We start from the raw sequence: 15017 nt of genomic DNA, 5'->3' as shown, positions 1-15017 counted from the left end.
TAAGCTTTCCGTGACGTCGATGATTATCCCATAGATCCGAGGATATTAGTACACCTTATCTTTTACAATCGATTATTTAGCTCCTGGACTTTGTATTCTATAGTCGTCATAAAGGATTCCTTGTTGTTTTATGAAATGAACATCATGGCCAATCATGTATATGCAACTCCGTGCTGCTTTTGACCTTCTGGTCCCTACATAGGCAGTTCCCCGGGAGGACTAGAAATAGATACATAAGACCATGCTTAATACAATGATAGTATCGTAGAGGGTCATAACTTTCCAAATGGAAATTAAACATTAAGAACATTACACTTTAAAGACCCCAATCAGCAAATAGCTATCATTATTTTCGTTCACGTGACGGCGTGACAGCCGTCACTCCAGTCTCATCATTCACTCCAGCAGTAAGATGAATCTCTAGGATGCCTTGCACGCAGGCCCACTGACATGGAGAATAGCCGGAGCACCAGAATCCTTGGACCAGATCTCAATACTGTCGGACTGAGTGCCCACGTAAATCGAAAATTCCCCGTCGGCCTGCGCGCCCTTACATGCTGCTGTGATATCCATTGCCTGCATGTTTTGATACGGCTCAAGCAACATGCTAGTAAAGATATCGCCGGAGTCAGGAGCATTCTCGCCATCCACGGTATCTTCATCCCAGTCCGAGGACAGCGCTCGGGCGACTGTTACATTCACGGCGAACGTATTAGGCCGAACGAAGGCAGGGAACTGCACAGTGCACTTGGTTGCATGGGTAACTGGGACAGGGAGCTTGAAGCCAACCAGGAAGCGCACCCAGGCCAGGCCGCCTGTGTTTGCGCGGAGTGTTTTCTCGTGGCCGAGTGTGCATTTGTAGCAGTTTCTCTCCGGGCAGTCGGGGCAGCTAACAGTCGAGCGCAGGATAGTAGAGTCCTTTATGGCAGGCGCATCTTGAGCCCATGATGTCGTGATACAACTGGCAAGGGCAGCAAGCACAGTGCAGACGGTGAGAGGAGTTGGTGTATGCATTGTATGAGGTTGTGATCCCTGTTTGATTGATTCAGTGATGGACTGATAGTCGAGTATTGGAGTCCTTGGGGACTACGAGAGTATCGTGGTTCTATATATGCACAACGGACCATCGAAGGGTAAAGATCGGTTGCATGAGACATCTCAGAGTCACCTTCGGCATTGACCGAGTTGGTCTCAGCCAACTGGTTGGCATATGGCACAGCTTCTGAGACAAATACGAAGCTTCTCTTGATTGGAGGGTGTCGGCTTTGAAAGTTGTTATAATTGGATGAGTTTCTCCAGTTTTACGAGCACACGAAATAGAGTTACACAAGCCTTGTTCGTCTGTAGAAAGTGAAGAGCAAAATAGACATCATGAGTTGAAAGCTAGCTGGTTGCTATTTTCGTCCATAGTATCAGCCCTATATTTCGAAGGTCCAAGTCATGCTGACGCCTAAAGTGGCGTCATAATTTCCCATGGGTGTCAGTCATATGAGCCAGCTCGTTGATGCACAAGTGTCGCACTGCATCCTAGGCATCTCTACGGTCAGCTGTTTGGAAGAGAGTTCCCCGACAGGGTCTTCTTTCTATCCATATTCTTCCGGTAAGGCGTTTCTGTAAAGATATCCTGCGTGATGACGGATATCAAATTCCTTCTGTCTTGTTTTCAAAACTCAGACTATCAGCAGCTTTTGCATAATTAATATGTCGCTGGTTGGTATTGCTGGAATTCCCTCCATGTTACCTTGCTCATATATACTGTACGATCGGCAGTCTTCGTTCACAAAGGTTACTAATCAAACTAAGCATCATGGTATATTAGCATTTATTCCGAGCTGTGACTGCTCCATGGCTAAAAGCATAGTGATACACCTTATCAGATAGGGGAAGATCGACGGCTGTCAGTCTATGTCTGACAACGAGGTTCAATACCTCAGCATAAGTCGACAAGTTGAAAATATATATATCCATTGTACAATCATTATGTAAGCCCATCAGTTATGATAAGGTGTCCGTACTGTTTTGTGACTAGCTAAGTAGTAACGATTCTTCCAATGGCTGAATTTCATTTTGAGTGTGCGCGGTTGCTGAGAATGCTGTAAAACTGCAACTTTCTGTGGAGGATTTCGCTCATTGCACCCCTTACGCTGTCGGTGTCTGATTCAATTAATTTAGCTTCGACTAAGGAGGATTTATACTGCCTTGGCTTTTTTGAGTAGTTTGATGCGTGCGGAGTGCTGGAGGGCCAGGATCTGGACTACTGCTAGCTACGTAGTCCTTTTTGGATCCCCACTACTACTGCAGCAGCCGAGTACGAAAAGCGGAGTATTTGAGAACCTTCTGTACAGACAATGGACTGGCTGAGGACGTGGCTCGGATGGAGCATATACCTCAGATTTATTGTGCTTGATCGAATGGCTGAGCGATCTCTCCTCTCTTTCGTCGGTCAACAGGAATTGCAGCTTCTGCAGTTGTCACAGACAACTCCGCGGGCAATCGAAGAAAAGAGTCCAAGCCTTTTCATCTTGAATTTATCGACGTACCACGTGGTCAATGGGCCCATCCGACAACCGGAAATCGGTCGATATCGGAGCATGTCCTCCCGTAATCTGATCCTGCGAAATCGGTTTAGGTAACATGATCCACTAGGAGCTTCGGAAGGTCACCGAATCTTATCAATCAATACTCAATTCAGAACTCTGGCCAATGAGCAGCTCGTTCCACACGGTTGTTGAGCCAAATCTGCTCGTAGTTCGTCTTGGCCTGGACCGTCGAACCAATAAAAGTGACCGACCAAGAACAGTCAGTCCCACCAGGGCTTTAGCAGCGATGAGAATGCTGGAGTGTGGGAGTGTCCCACAACCCATTGCGTGTCCGTCAGAATCTTATCTGATCGAATTCTCATCTTCTGCTCCCTCCAAATACTTAACTTGCTCGCCAGTCTATGTCATTGTAGTCGACATCTTAAATCTTGTTTCTCTTTGTCCATGAGATCCGGCCTCTTCTAGTTTTATCTTTCTCTCCCTTCCTCCCTCCCTCCCTCTCTATTCAACAGGAGTTCTACTCCGTTGCTTTCTGCGTCGTCATGGAGGCAGTCAAGTCGACCATGGAGACAAAAGAGCCCGCCGTGTCGTCCCCTTCGCAGGAAGAGCACGATACTGCTGTTGATGGCAAACGTCCACCTCCATTACTGGCTAAAATCTTTGCTGTATTTCTCATCTCATGCATCAGCTTTGGCTCTCATTGGAGCTCCGGAGTAACAGGGGCCATGAAGAGCACCATCAAGAAGGTAGGTTTCGATAGTCCCGTCTCTACAGGGCAACCACTGACGCGCCAAAGCAAATGCATGTCTCCAACACTCAATTTTCCCTGTTGGAGGCCAGCGAGGATTTTATGGCGACTGTGCTCTTGTTGATCAGTGGAGTCATCACGGATCGAATCGGCGGTGCAGGTCCGTCAACACCTTTGCTGATCCCACGCCTCCTTATTGGCGACTGACATCTTTCAAGAAATGATCATTTATGGCAATGCCGTCTATACAATCGGATCGATCCTAGTTGCTGCAGCTACCACAGTGCGCTCATTCAACTTCATGATCGGCGGTCGAGTCATCCTAGCGCTTGGAGATATTGCAACACAGATCGCTCAGTACAAGATGTTCTCTTCGTGGTTTCCCCCAAGCAATGGGTTTGCTTCTACTCTCGGCTTTGAGTTGGCGGTTGGAAAGGTGCGATCCTACTCGGTTCTGGTAAGATATGTTACGCTAACCTAAGCTTCTAGATTGGTGGATTTGTGGGCAAATCCACTGCCAATGTCATTGCCAAGGTAGGAAGTCCTGTCACGACCTGAAGAGGCATCACTAACTTGGATAGAAAACTGGAAACTTTGCTTGGGTCTTTTGGACCGCTGTCTTTATGAACCTTTTCACCAACGCTGCGACAGTCATCTTCTGGTTTTTCAACCGCTACTGCAATATCCATTACAGAGGAAGGCAGGATACGGCGACTAAGGAAGTCCTGACTGAGAAAAACAAGAAATTCGAACTTCAAAAAATTTTTCAGCTCCCTTGGATGTTCTGGGCTGTCATGGCCTTCTCGTTGTTCCAGACAACTACTGCCTCAGTTTTTAGCCAGAATGCTACCGAGCTGGCAGAGAAGCGTTTCAATGTGGACTCAATTACAGCAGGGTGGTACAGCTCTCTGTCACAATATGCAGGTATGATGCTCCAGCGTCTCTCGTTCAGTCTGTTCCGTCATTGACTCTGCCAGGTTTCTTTTTGGTCCCATGTTTGGGTGTTTTTATCGATGTCCTAGGCAACCGCGCCAGTGTTTGTAAGTTTTCCCAAGTCAACCATATGTTTAACCTGTCTGACATATCCCAGTATGCGTCTGTGGAATCGGAATGTTCCTCAGCATGGTTCTGGTCAACTTCGCCGAGACCAAGTCTGGAACCGCCGCTTCGTTTGGAATATACGCTATTGCCGTGTCGTTTGGCCCAACCTCGATCATCGACAGCATTCGCACGACACTATGGCATCAGTCAGTCTTTGGATCTGCTTATGCCCTCAAAGTTACAATGAACAATGCGTACGTGGATCTCATTTCGCATTCAGATCAAAAGAGAAACTAACCTTGCCGTAGGATGAACATCATCATCCGAATCATTACCGGAGCGCTGCAAGATGCTGACGACGACTCGTATCGACGAGTAGTCCGAGTCTATCTTTTCCTCGCTGCAGCTTCTGTTGCTGTCGGGTTGGCGATATTGCTCGCGGCTCTGATGACTGACAGCCTGGCGCCGCTGCAATGGACGAGGAAACAACGGCTGGCGTTAGGTCCAGAGCATATTAGCATGATTCGTGAGCGACACACAGTGACATGCTACGCTCGCAACAAATTGATTTCTATCTCCTGCTTCACGGCGCTCCTGTTACTGACGGTTGGGGGCTGGGTGGCCTACATCTGGGGAGCGGTCACGGGAAACAACTCATAGGATGATATTATCAAATATTTGTGTATATATTTGTTCCTCTTTCAAAAGACAAAGGAAAAAAATAGATTATTAGAACAGAAAGTCAAGTTGACTAAATGCCAAAAGCATCCTATCGATACGAATCCGACATATGGTAACACCCAGCTCAGTAGAGGAGTGTAGATCATAACATCTGCTTTGATCCGTTGCGACTGGCGGTTGTCTATCATTTCGACGGATAGTCCCTCTTTTATCCTTCCTTCATGAATTGCCGAGATCATTAGCCTGCCAGCTTCTCAAGGCTTATCATCACATATTCACCGTCATCATCTGACTTAGTACTCCTGCGAGATACGGTCAGGTCATGCCTTGCACGAAGAGCACCAGAGTTGTTACCTGCAGTAGAGACGATAGGATGCACCGAAGATCGCCTCATTAAACTGAAGGGTAGAAGTACATCACAATTCACCATGTCCAGCAGGATTCGCTGCGAGTAATAGGAGTCGATTCCACGACTGAGCATTAAGGGGACACATATTCCGTGTATCAGTGTCCTTGCTCTTCCCATCCCTGGACAACCATATCTCCATGGTCGGTAGTAGGATACCAATCTCAGAAGCACTTCATTTCTTGCCGTGCAACGATCCGAAAAGACCCATTCTCGAAGGCCGTTGGACCGGCGGGGGGCTAATCTCGGAAGCCTCGAGCTCTACCGGGGGCTTGACTAAAACCCGGCGTTTCTCAGGAGCCTTGTCCTCTGGTGGCTGAAATTCGGGAAGTTCTGGTTGGCTAGGATGGACAGTGATATTGACAATGTCCGACTTTTGAGGGTGCTGGATCTCCCCCTAAGCGACAAAGAAGAGATTAGTACAGATCAAGCGGCGAGACTTCTGAGAGCACGTACTGTGGTTATAATTGGGATCTTCTTCACGTAGCCAATTCCTTTCGATGAATCGGACCAGGACAGTAGGATCAAGTCTTCGTCTGTCTGGTGCACATATGTCAATGCAAAGGATTCACTCTTGGCAGTAAACTCCTTGGACGTAGCAACCCTTCGGACCTCAATCGGGATAGAGCCCAAATTGGACACCCGGTATACGTGGCCCTTGTCGTTGACGAGAACGAGCTCATTTCCCGATGGTGAAAAGGCAGCGGCTTGGATACGATTGCCCAGTTTGCCCTTGTGGTTGGAAGAGGCGGAACTTTGCATACGGATATCTGTGCGATGGCCCCCGTTGGGATGGACCAGAATGGGAACGCCGGACTGGGTCCATGTCGTGATGCAGATAAGATCCTCCTTACCGCCCATTCCCGGCTGGAAGAGCACAGACGATATGCCGTTATCTTCCGACTCGTGCAGAGGGACGCGGTACCGGCAAGGTAAAACCTCCTGGAAGTCAGAGAATGGGAAATGCGACAAGAACACTTGAATCATTCCGTTTCGTTCGCTTCGGGTGCTGCACACCAGGACGAGCCCATCATGGGAGAATGAGACGGTGGCGATTGGAGGGCAGTCCTTACAGTCCTGGTGATAGCGAGCGTGCACGCGATGGAGCCGCGGTTGTTGCCATTCAGAAGGGGCGAACAAGCCGACGGTCGATTTGTCGAATCCGACAGCTACGAAGCTTCCGCTGGGAGAGACGGTCATGCATGTGCACCAGGGTGTGGGCCCTACACGATACTCCACTGGACGTGCGGACATCCTGTCCACACTTTGGATCCACAGCTGCCGCATACACATGAATTAAATAGTGATCATCGCATTGGGGTGCAGGGAAACTCACCGTCTGCTTCCGATCTCGGTCTCCTGTCATATAGGCCACGTGTGTTCCTGTCACAGCCGCAAGAATGCAGAATCCATCCGTTGAGATGGTATCCTTGAACGTAGGGGGACAGGTACTGAGATCCCAGACCTGGATCGAGGATTGCGACCAGAACAGCGAGTATGTCGAGTCTTGTGATAGACTCACTTTAATATTCTGGGCAAACTTTCCTCCAGCCGAATGCTTGCCTCGCCGGCAGAGGCTTTTCAAGTCGATCTCCTCCAGCTTCTGGCTCTCTAGAGTCGCTGAAGACAAGGAGCTGGTGTCTGCATGGTCCCTTGTTTCCTTTTTCGAAGAGGTGAATCTGGGCTTCCATTTGGACCGTGACTTGTCTAACATAGCAGGAGGCGAGAGGGCTCGGATGCCCGCACTCGATGATGAGCTGGTGTGAGTGAATGTGGTCGTTTTGCTGAGGGGTTCAAAGCCTCCCACGGCATCTGCAGAGAATGGAGGTTCCCCGGCCGCCGGCCTGACAGTTCTCGGGGGAGAAGTTTCGCTCATCCTTCGGTTACCCAGTGGGGGTGGACTATCGACCCAAGGTTCCGCGCGCGGCGCGTTTATTCGCCCCTGAGGAAAGCCAGAGAAGCCAGAGGGAGGCGGGGAGGACGGTCCTGATGCCGTCCCGGAGTCACGGCGGAGCTGGTCGAATCGCGATGGCGCCAACAGGAACTGCGTGGGTAGATGCCTTTCCGCATTGATGGCCTCGACGTTTGGGCTGAGCGGCTTGAGATGCTCCCAAGTATACCTCGCTAGCGATACTTCACGTACCATGGTGACTGCCGAGCCACAGAACGCGCACTTGGACTCAAGGGGGAGGGCAACTCCTGATGCGCTGCCGGCATCATCCTATTTAAAAATCGGTTCAGGCTAGGTCACGACTTGCAAGAACAAGGGTTACATACAAGGTGGGTCAGGTTTGCGATTTCTCGGACCTGTGAAGAGCCTAGTAAATGGCACTCTGGGCAGTTAACGACGTACAATGCCGGGCTGGCCGACCTCAACTGGTCGCTTGGGTCGTCCAAGAGCTCAATATATTTAGTTATCTGGGACACACTGTGCATCATTGCTCCATCACTGACGCGGTGAACCATCAGTCGGTGACCCAGTCGCTCTCGCAACGCCTCCAGCGCATCAACCATGTTTCCATCGTGCCGGTGCTGTGCGAGACTAGGAGTATCCGGAAGTATTATTCGAAAATCCTCACTGATCATCGGGATGAGATGGCCCGCGGAGACGTAGGGAGGCAAGCGGATGCGATTAAGAGCATGCAGCACGGCATCGCGACTGCTCTTTGATGCTCGTTCCAATTCCGGATCACAGGACTTCCTGGTATTCACTGCGGACTGAATATTCGCGCCGACAACAAATTGCGACACGTCGTACAGACCCAGAAGTTGCGATAACCAGCTCTGCGACGAACCTTGCTGGGGGACGATGGTCGCGACGGAGTACGACGAGAGGCAGTCGGGCAGAGGATACTAGTTGTTCACCAGCAATTACATCAGCATGTCTGTTGGCAGCCAAAGTAACCTGGCAGCAACGGAAAATCATCACGTACTAGATCTCCTGTCAAGGATGGCAACTCCTGTTTCAACCGAGGGGGAAGCGACAGAGCATCCGGTTCGGCGCGAAGAGCGTCTGCGATTGCCCGACAGACTGCTAGAAAAGATGAACTGGTATCTGGATAATTGTCGCACACTCTTTCCAGAGCCCTGTGGACCCGCGCAAATCGGTCTCGACGATCTCTGAGCCGCGAGTTGGGCGGGGGCTTCGGGTGCAGCAAAAGAATCTGGACGGTCGATAGCACCAGCCGCGAGAGATACTCGTCGCGTAATGGGGAGTCCCAGAGAACTTCGCGCGCTTCCAAGACGATCTGGAGGATGAATTCTACCGTCCGCACCGTCACCTCCCAGCTCACCAGGAAGCCGAGTGACCAATCCACGGGGATGCTGCCAGCCGGGGGGAGCGTGAGGCGCTGGATGAAGAATATTACTCTGAGCTGAACTAATAAGGTTAAAATCAAGTCCGCATACGACTCTTTGTCTGCGTCTGCGTAGATCTTCTCGAGGCTGAAGCGACCTAGGAGCTCAAGGATGATATCGTCGATGTCGCTGCGCAGAGCCAACAGACTCCAGATTCCGGACAGACTCGAAAATATCGGCGAGGGCGAAGCCGTCGCCATTTCCTTTTTGAAGAGCAATGAACACGAGGGAGTGCTTTTTCCCGGTTTCGTGGGAGATCGCAATTAAGCCTCAGTGTGGATTCTTGTGGGGAACTATTCAACTTATGGCACGGATCGCTTGGGCCAGGCTAGACACTCCATTTTCCTTCATCGTCGATGGTCGACGCCTGGTGAACCCCGCATGAGGCTTAATCACAGGCTGGGCAATGAACTGGAATGTGATGGCCGAGAGGAGATGGTTGGTGGGACAAACAGGAGCACGGCCAGGATCCTTATCATCCATACAGATGCGGTGGTTGGCTGTCCCCGGCCTGCTAACACGCGAATCCTGCATTAGAAGATCCCGCGTCTTAACATGATTGGACAACTCATGCAGTGTTTAATCTATCTTCCCCACGATTATTGGTGTTCATCACAAGCTGAGTTGTCGAGCTCGTATTCCCGATGTTTGTGGGTGGTATCGCGATCTATCTTTATCCTGAGCAGGCTGAGCAGATCGGATGCGCATGAGGCAGGCCAAGCAGCGCCGAAGTATTTCCATCCTGCCTCATCCCGCCCTTTTCCTCTGCTGCAGATAAAGGCACAAAAACGTATACCAGTTCTCCAACTCAATCGCTCTTTTTGTCGTCGAAAATGGCGGCCGATTGGCAGCACACCGAGCACGACATGAAGGACGAGGGCTCCACTATACAGAGTCCTGGGTTTGATCTTGACTACACTGACACTGCGGGTGATGGACCACAAGAGGAAGATGTTCGCGACCAGAAAGGTCACAATCTTTGGTGAGAGACCATTGCTTAGCCAGCCTGAGAAAGTCCTTGACTTATGATGGCTTGTAGGCGAGTCTTGAACGAGAGACAGATCAATGTATGTCAAATGCAACGTCAAATGCACCGTCGCTTATCACAGGCTAATCTCGCATGTTTCCGCGCGCATAGATGATTGCATTTACTGGGTAGGTTGGCTACTTGACAATTGTCTAGAATACCCATCGTTGACACAATTCATTTTTACTTATGTAGAACTATCGGCAATGGTATTTCTCCCGCTCGCTACACCATGAATTGATCGAATAACCATATCCCTCTAGGACTCTTCTTGACCAGTGGAAAATGTCTTGCTGCTGCTGGTCCTGGAGGCGCAGTGGTCGCCTACGTGATCATGGGCACTGTGATTTCGTCGGTGATCTCCTCCCTGGGCGAGATGACCGCCCTGATGCCGGTCAACGCCCCGATGATGGAATTTCCGCGGCGGTTTCTGGATCGAGGTGTCGGTCTTGCTGTTGGCTGGATCTACTGGTGATGGCCCTCATAGGTTGTGCAAAGACTATTTCTAACTGTGTCAAGGTTTTCCTATGTCGTGATGGCAGCAGATCAAGTCGTCACCGTAGCAGCCTCAATACGGTTTCAGTACGACGATGGCCGCACGTTCATCAACTGGGCCACTGGTATGGACACCAGTCCGGCACTCTGGATTTCCGTTTTCCTGGTGGTCGTTGTCATTGTAAATATGATTCCAGTTAAGGTGAGTTGCAGTGCCATACGCTGTGGTGCTGTCCTAACGCCGTATGGTAGTACTTTGGGGAGCTCGAGTACATTGTCGGATGCATTAAGATTACATTCATCTCGATGCTGACCGTCATGATGCTCACTTTGAATGTCATGAAACGTGAGTGACTTTGAGCTACGATTTCCGCCTCGTCGCTAACAGGCATGGAATGATACAGCCCGATCCAATGCATACTACAGTCAGCCGCTTGGGACAAAGTGTAAGAATACCCCTCAACACGGAGGGAGGATGAGGCTAATAGGCTCGATTCTAGACTGGAATTCCCCGTACTCCTTCTTCAACTCGGACTACCATGTGAAAGATGAGTACGGGAACCTCCACCAAACAATCAGTGGTGGGACCGGACGACTTGTTGGTGTCTGGTAAGCACTATACTCCATGATCAGCATCTATACCAGAGTCATGGACTCACTCGTCTTCACATAGGACGGCGTGCGTACGAGCCTTCTTCTCATACACAGGCATGGATATGGTCACCGTCACTGCGGCCGAGAGCAAAGCCCTTGCCGACTCCGAGGCCATGAAGATGGCGTCGCGAAAGATCTCGCTGCGCATCATCACCCTGTACACGCTGACAATCCTGACCGCGTCGTTCCTTGTCCCCACTGACCACCCGTTCATCAACGGCGAGGGGCAGTCTAGTGGCGCTCATTCGATCTTCATCATTGCGGTCGTCGAGGCTGGTCTGCCCGCCCTCGGCCAGTTCTTCAACGCAATGTTCCTCTTCTCTGCGGCGACCTGTGCGTCGGATAATCTCTATGTTGCGTCTCGAGTCCTCCACACGCTCGCACTTCGAGACCAGACGGGGCCGGAGTTCATCACTCGGAGGCTCCGGCAATGTCGTGCAGGGGTCCCGATGCGAGCCGTCCTAGTCTCGGCTGCGGTAATGCTGGTGGCATACCTGGGGCCTACTGGAGCGCCTGGTGCGGTGAGTGGCGCGCATCGAATAGAGTAGATTTCGATTGCAGCTAACGTACTGAATCAGAGATTGACCGAACTGTCGTCCAACTGCACCGTCTCTTTTTTGATCGTTTATGCTACCATCTGTGCGACCTATCTATGCTTCTATCAGACGTATGTATCCTCTGGATCTCCGCGAACCTGGCCACAGCTGACGGTTCATGTTCAGACTGGACGAAGCGCAGAAGTACGGCAACAATCCCCAGACGCAGGCCGGGATATATGATCGAAACCATCCGCGATACCCGTACAAGTCTCATGCGCAGTGGTTAAAGGCGGGCTTCGGCATGGTGGCATGCATCATCTTGCTTATATTCAACGGTGTCAGTGCCTTCCTGACAGACCCATTCGATATCCGGACCTTCATTGCCTCCTATATCAGTGTACGTTCTTCCTTAGGCTCTGGAAAATATTGCGCAGCCCGCAACTAGAGTGCAAACCGGCTAATTGAATTTTGACAGGTCCCTGTTTTCGTCCTGCTTATTGTCTTCTATAAGATCCGGAGACATGGATTCAATTTCTCTCAATGGGGTCCGGAGAGATCCAAAGATCTTCGGAATTGTGTCCAAGTCTCGAGTAATAGGAGAAAGGGAAGACTGGAGTTCCCTCACCCTGGTTTGACCGTGGAGAACGGCAAGAGGTTCCTGGAGTGGATATGGGTATGGACCAAGTAGACTCAGTTCATGTTGGACGATCTTCGCTGGATGCATGTATCTTTGCTTCGGACATTGGCAATTTCGTAATAAATATCCCAGTCAGTTATAGGTAAGGATGGGTTTGAAGGTATCGTGAAACAACAATACAACTCTCCCTCAGGTAGAATCATCTATGCAATCATGCATGCCGTATCGATCTTTATCATTCTCCTCAGCATAGAGCAGCTGATAGGGAACTTGTAAAAGGCCGTCATTGAGTTCACCATACAACAATGAATTTCCCGGCTACAGCAGGCTTACCTCCATCACAGGACTCTCTCTGCCTGCTGATTTTACATACCATATCTCTAATTCAATGCAAATGGTCTATTCATGCTACATCATCGCTATCACTTCCGCTTACAAACACAAAGAAAAAGCAAATTCTCCCGACTCGTAGGATGCACATATTCCCCATAAGTTTTAGAGTCATCGACCAAAGTGCAACGTCCCGTGCTCATTTCTTAGGGGCTTCTACAAAGCCAGGAAAACAATCCTGAAGCGTCTTGTTGTGCTTATTTGAGGCATGCTCAGTCAGAGCCGGAGCACGCGTGGTCTTGAGGAAGGTCTGCCTGCAAGTAATGCATATGATGTCCTTGGCAGCTTCGTTCTGTTTTTCTGTCAGCTTGAAAGGAGATCCATTCGCCATATTCGGTAGGTACATACCACTTTCAGCTGAGATTTTGCAGTACTTTTGGCATCTTTGGCATTGCGATCACGCTTAGAGGCGGCTTTGGCTCCCTGTTACCCTGTGGTAAGCCAGAGAAAAGGTCAGATATACAGGGAGAGCCTTACGTTACCCATGGTGGCTGGCAAGAAATGTGACTATAGAGCGTGGCCCTCTTTTTTTGGTTTTGTTTTTTTGTTTTCTGAAGGAGATCAAAGGTCGAAGTTTTTTTCTCCTTTTGCCCCCTCCTTTTTTTGATCTTTTTTTTGATCTTTTTGAGTCTAGACCAGGAACTGTCAGAAACAGAAATACCGACGCTGATTGGCTGAATTACTAGTTACTCGGTACGGGGAAGCGGAGACACCTCAAAATTACCCTTTTCGGCAAATCCCAGGTCCAGTGTGTCCATTCTCCGTGCCTTATATAGGTATCATATATTCATCCTCTACATGAACAGATTTTTTGTTGCCTTTTGCTTAGAGCTGTGCACTGTGGACATTCACTAGAGATGCAATATACAAATCAAAGGCTATCCTTGCATGTTACATAAAATCAGCACTTCCAAATACATTCGTCGCTATCAGGCACAGGGCCATATCCAAGCCCTGTACAGGAGTACGTACTGGCTATCCCATTGAATGCATGCACTTACAAGCTAGCTTCACCACATCTATACTACTGTAATTTCCGCCCCAATATCATAGAAGAATTCAGTCAATGTGATGTCTCCGGATATTTGGGCTGGAAGAGAAAATCACTTGTATATAAGTTGACAGGCCGGCTGTTGTCAGGTATTATACTACTTCAATATGACCAATCCACAGCCACCTCCAATCCTCGACTTCTCCGTCTTCTATGGCAACGACAGCCAAGCCAAAACCCAGCTCGTGCAGCGAGTGCGTGAGTGCTGTCTGAGCAATGGCTTCTTTCAGACCACCGGCCACAAAGTCTCGCCAGAGTTGCAGCGCCGGACGTTCGACTGCGCCAAACGCTTCTTCGACCTACCACTCGCTGAAAAGAAGAAGAATGAGCGAAGTATGAATTGCCCTTTTGTACCCCGCTGACAAGTAGCTGACATTGGCACGCCCCAATGCCCTCACCCGTGGCTACGAGGCCTTCCAGTCGCACATGTCCCAGCCAGCAGCGCTCCTGACCGGAAGGAGGGACTTTTCCTGGGGCCAGACCTGCCAGAGGATCATCCGTACTGTGTTCGGAGGAAGCTCAACTGTGGACCAAACCGGTGGCCCCAGGGACTTGACGACCTAGAAGAGTTCAAACGCATCTCCATGGAATATTACGACGCTATGTTTCAGCTGCCAAAGGATATCTTTGCTGTGCTCGCCCTCACGATGGACTATGAGGAGACATTCTTTAATCCCCTGACTGAGGGCGCCGTCGCCACGCTACGATATCTGCACTATCCACCTCAACCTGTGGGTGAAGCTGAGAAGGGGCTGTGAACTGGTGCTCATCGGGACTACAGTTGTATCACTCTGCTCCTGCAAGACGGAACAGGCGGTCTTCAGGTTTTGGACGAGCTCACCGGAGAATGGCTGGATGTGTGTTGCGCTCTCAATGGGAAATATTGTCGAATGCTTTGCTTACTCGCGTGGTCTCTAGGTTGAGCCGGTCCCCGGGGCATACATCGTCAATCTGGCCAATGTATTTTCACGCATGACAAACGAGAACTACAAATCGGCTCTACATAGGGTAATCAATAAGTCCGGGTTGGAGCGCTATTCGATCCCGTTCTTCTTCACTGGCAACCCGGACTACGTCTGCGAGTGCTTGTCGCGGTTCCGGAAAGAGGGAGAGCCGGTCAAATATCCCCCTGCCACGGTTCACGAGGTGGTTGGTGAAGCAGTGAGGGCCAACGTCGAGAGGGCAAAACGCTACAACGCGGAACGCCAGGGGGTCCACACGGAGCTGTAACCTTCATTTCTGGAAGATCCAGTGAGGCCTCTGGTATCGCTGTTCCAATACTGTCTTTGTGGTTGGAAAATATAACATATTTAATACGAAAGCATTTCAGACTCCTACCTACGTCTGGTGTTTATCGAAAGCTAGTCGCATATACATGCATCACTCAACACAAGTAGTGAGCAAACGGTAATGTAGACATGCAGGACAGTGTTTGACCATTCTTGACATAT

At 50.0% G+C, this 15017-nt stretch overlaps 6 protein-coding genes across 6 annotated transcripts; 3 read left to right on the top strand and 3 right to left on the bottom strand.

Moving 5' to 3' along the window:
* Positions 1–105: 105 nt before the first annotated feature.
* Positions 106–1366, bottom strand: P174DRAFT_446038 (uncharacterized protein). The gene has a single exon (XM_024828478.1). It carries the CDS (start codon positions 1012–1014, stop codon positions 421–423), a length of 594 nt encoding a protein of 197 aa, XP_024677516.1. The 5' UTR covers positions 1015–1366; the 3' UTR covers positions 106–420.
* A 1716-nt stretch (positions 1367–3082) lies between these two features.
* On the top strand, positions 3083–5108 carry P174DRAFT_516155 (putative MFS transporter; the record flags this gene model as incomplete). Its single annotated transcript, XM_024832292.1, has 8 exons — positions 3083–3286; positions 3337–3448; positions 3507–3724; positions 3778–3822; positions 3870–4212; positions 4266–4328; positions 4379–4583; positions 4638–5108. 8 exons carry the CDS (start codon positions 3083–3085, stop codon positions 4987–4989), a joined length of 1542 nt encoding a protein of 513 aa, XP_024677515.1. The 3' UTR covers positions 4990–5108.
* Positions 5109–5591: 483 nt separating this feature from the next.
* Positions 5592–9075, bottom strand: P174DRAFT_414547 (uncharacterized protein; the record flags this gene model as incomplete). The annotated part of the gene is made up of 5 exons (XM_024824396.1): positions 8350–9075; positions 7694–8269; positions 6753–7637; positions 5873–6694; positions 5592–5813 (listed from the first exon to the last, which is right to left on the bottom strand). Exons 1-5 carry the CDS (start codon positions 8971–8973, stop codon positions 5592–5594), a joined length of 3129 nt encoding a protein of 1042 aa, XP_024677514.1. The 5' UTR covers positions 8974–9075.
* Positions 9076–9798: 723 nt separating this feature from the next.
* Positions 9799–12176, top strand: P174DRAFT_379333 (putative amino acid transporter; the record flags this gene model as incomplete). Its single annotated transcript, XM_024822900.1, has 12 exons — positions 9799–9840; positions 9912–9928; positions 9996–10009; positions 10064–10271; positions 10320–10497; positions 10548–10641; positions 10700–10741; positions 10796–10904; positions 10969–11470; positions 11528–11616; positions 11672–11885; positions 11964–12176. The coding sequence occupies 12 exons, from the start codon at positions 9799–9801 to the stop codon at positions 12174–12176; spliced, it is 1722 nt and encodes a 573-aa protein (XP_024677513.1).
* Positions 12177–12521: 345 nt separating this feature from the next.
* On the bottom strand, positions 12522–13093 carry P174DRAFT_397240 (uncharacterized protein). The gene is made up of 3 exons (XM_024823783.1): positions 12993–13093; positions 12864–12938; positions 12522–12807 (listed from the first exon to the last, which is right to left on the bottom strand). The coding sequence occupies exons 1-3, from the start codon at positions 12999–13001 to the stop codon at positions 12655–12657; spliced, it is 237 nt and encodes a 78-aa protein (XP_024677512.1). The 5' UTR covers positions 13002–13093; the 3' UTR covers positions 12522–12654.
* A 580-nt stretch (positions 13094–13673) lies between these two features.
* encD (Fe(2+)/2-oxoglutarate-dependent oxygenase encD) lies at positions 13674–14796 on the top strand (the record flags this gene model as incomplete). The annotated part of the gene is given in 5 exon segments (XM_024830428.1): positions 13674–13916; positions 13936–13985; positions 14006–14320; positions 14348–14423; positions 14485–14796. The coding sequence occupies 5 exon segments, from the start codon at positions 13674–13676 to the stop codon at positions 14794–14796; spliced, it is 996 nt and encodes a 331-aa protein (XP_024677511.1).
* Between the last annotated feature and the right edge of the window lie 221 nt (positions 14797–15017).

Source organism: Aspergillus novofumigatus, assembly GCF_002847465.1.
Source record: "Aspergillus novofumigatus IBT 16806 chromosome Unknown P174scaffold_11, whole genome shotgun sequence".
Taxonomy (NCBI): Eukaryota; Fungi; Ascomycota; class Eurotiomycetes; order Eurotiales; family Aspergillaceae; genus Aspergillus; species Aspergillus novofumigatus.
This window is presented reverse-complemented; position numbering and strand designations above follow the sequence as displayed.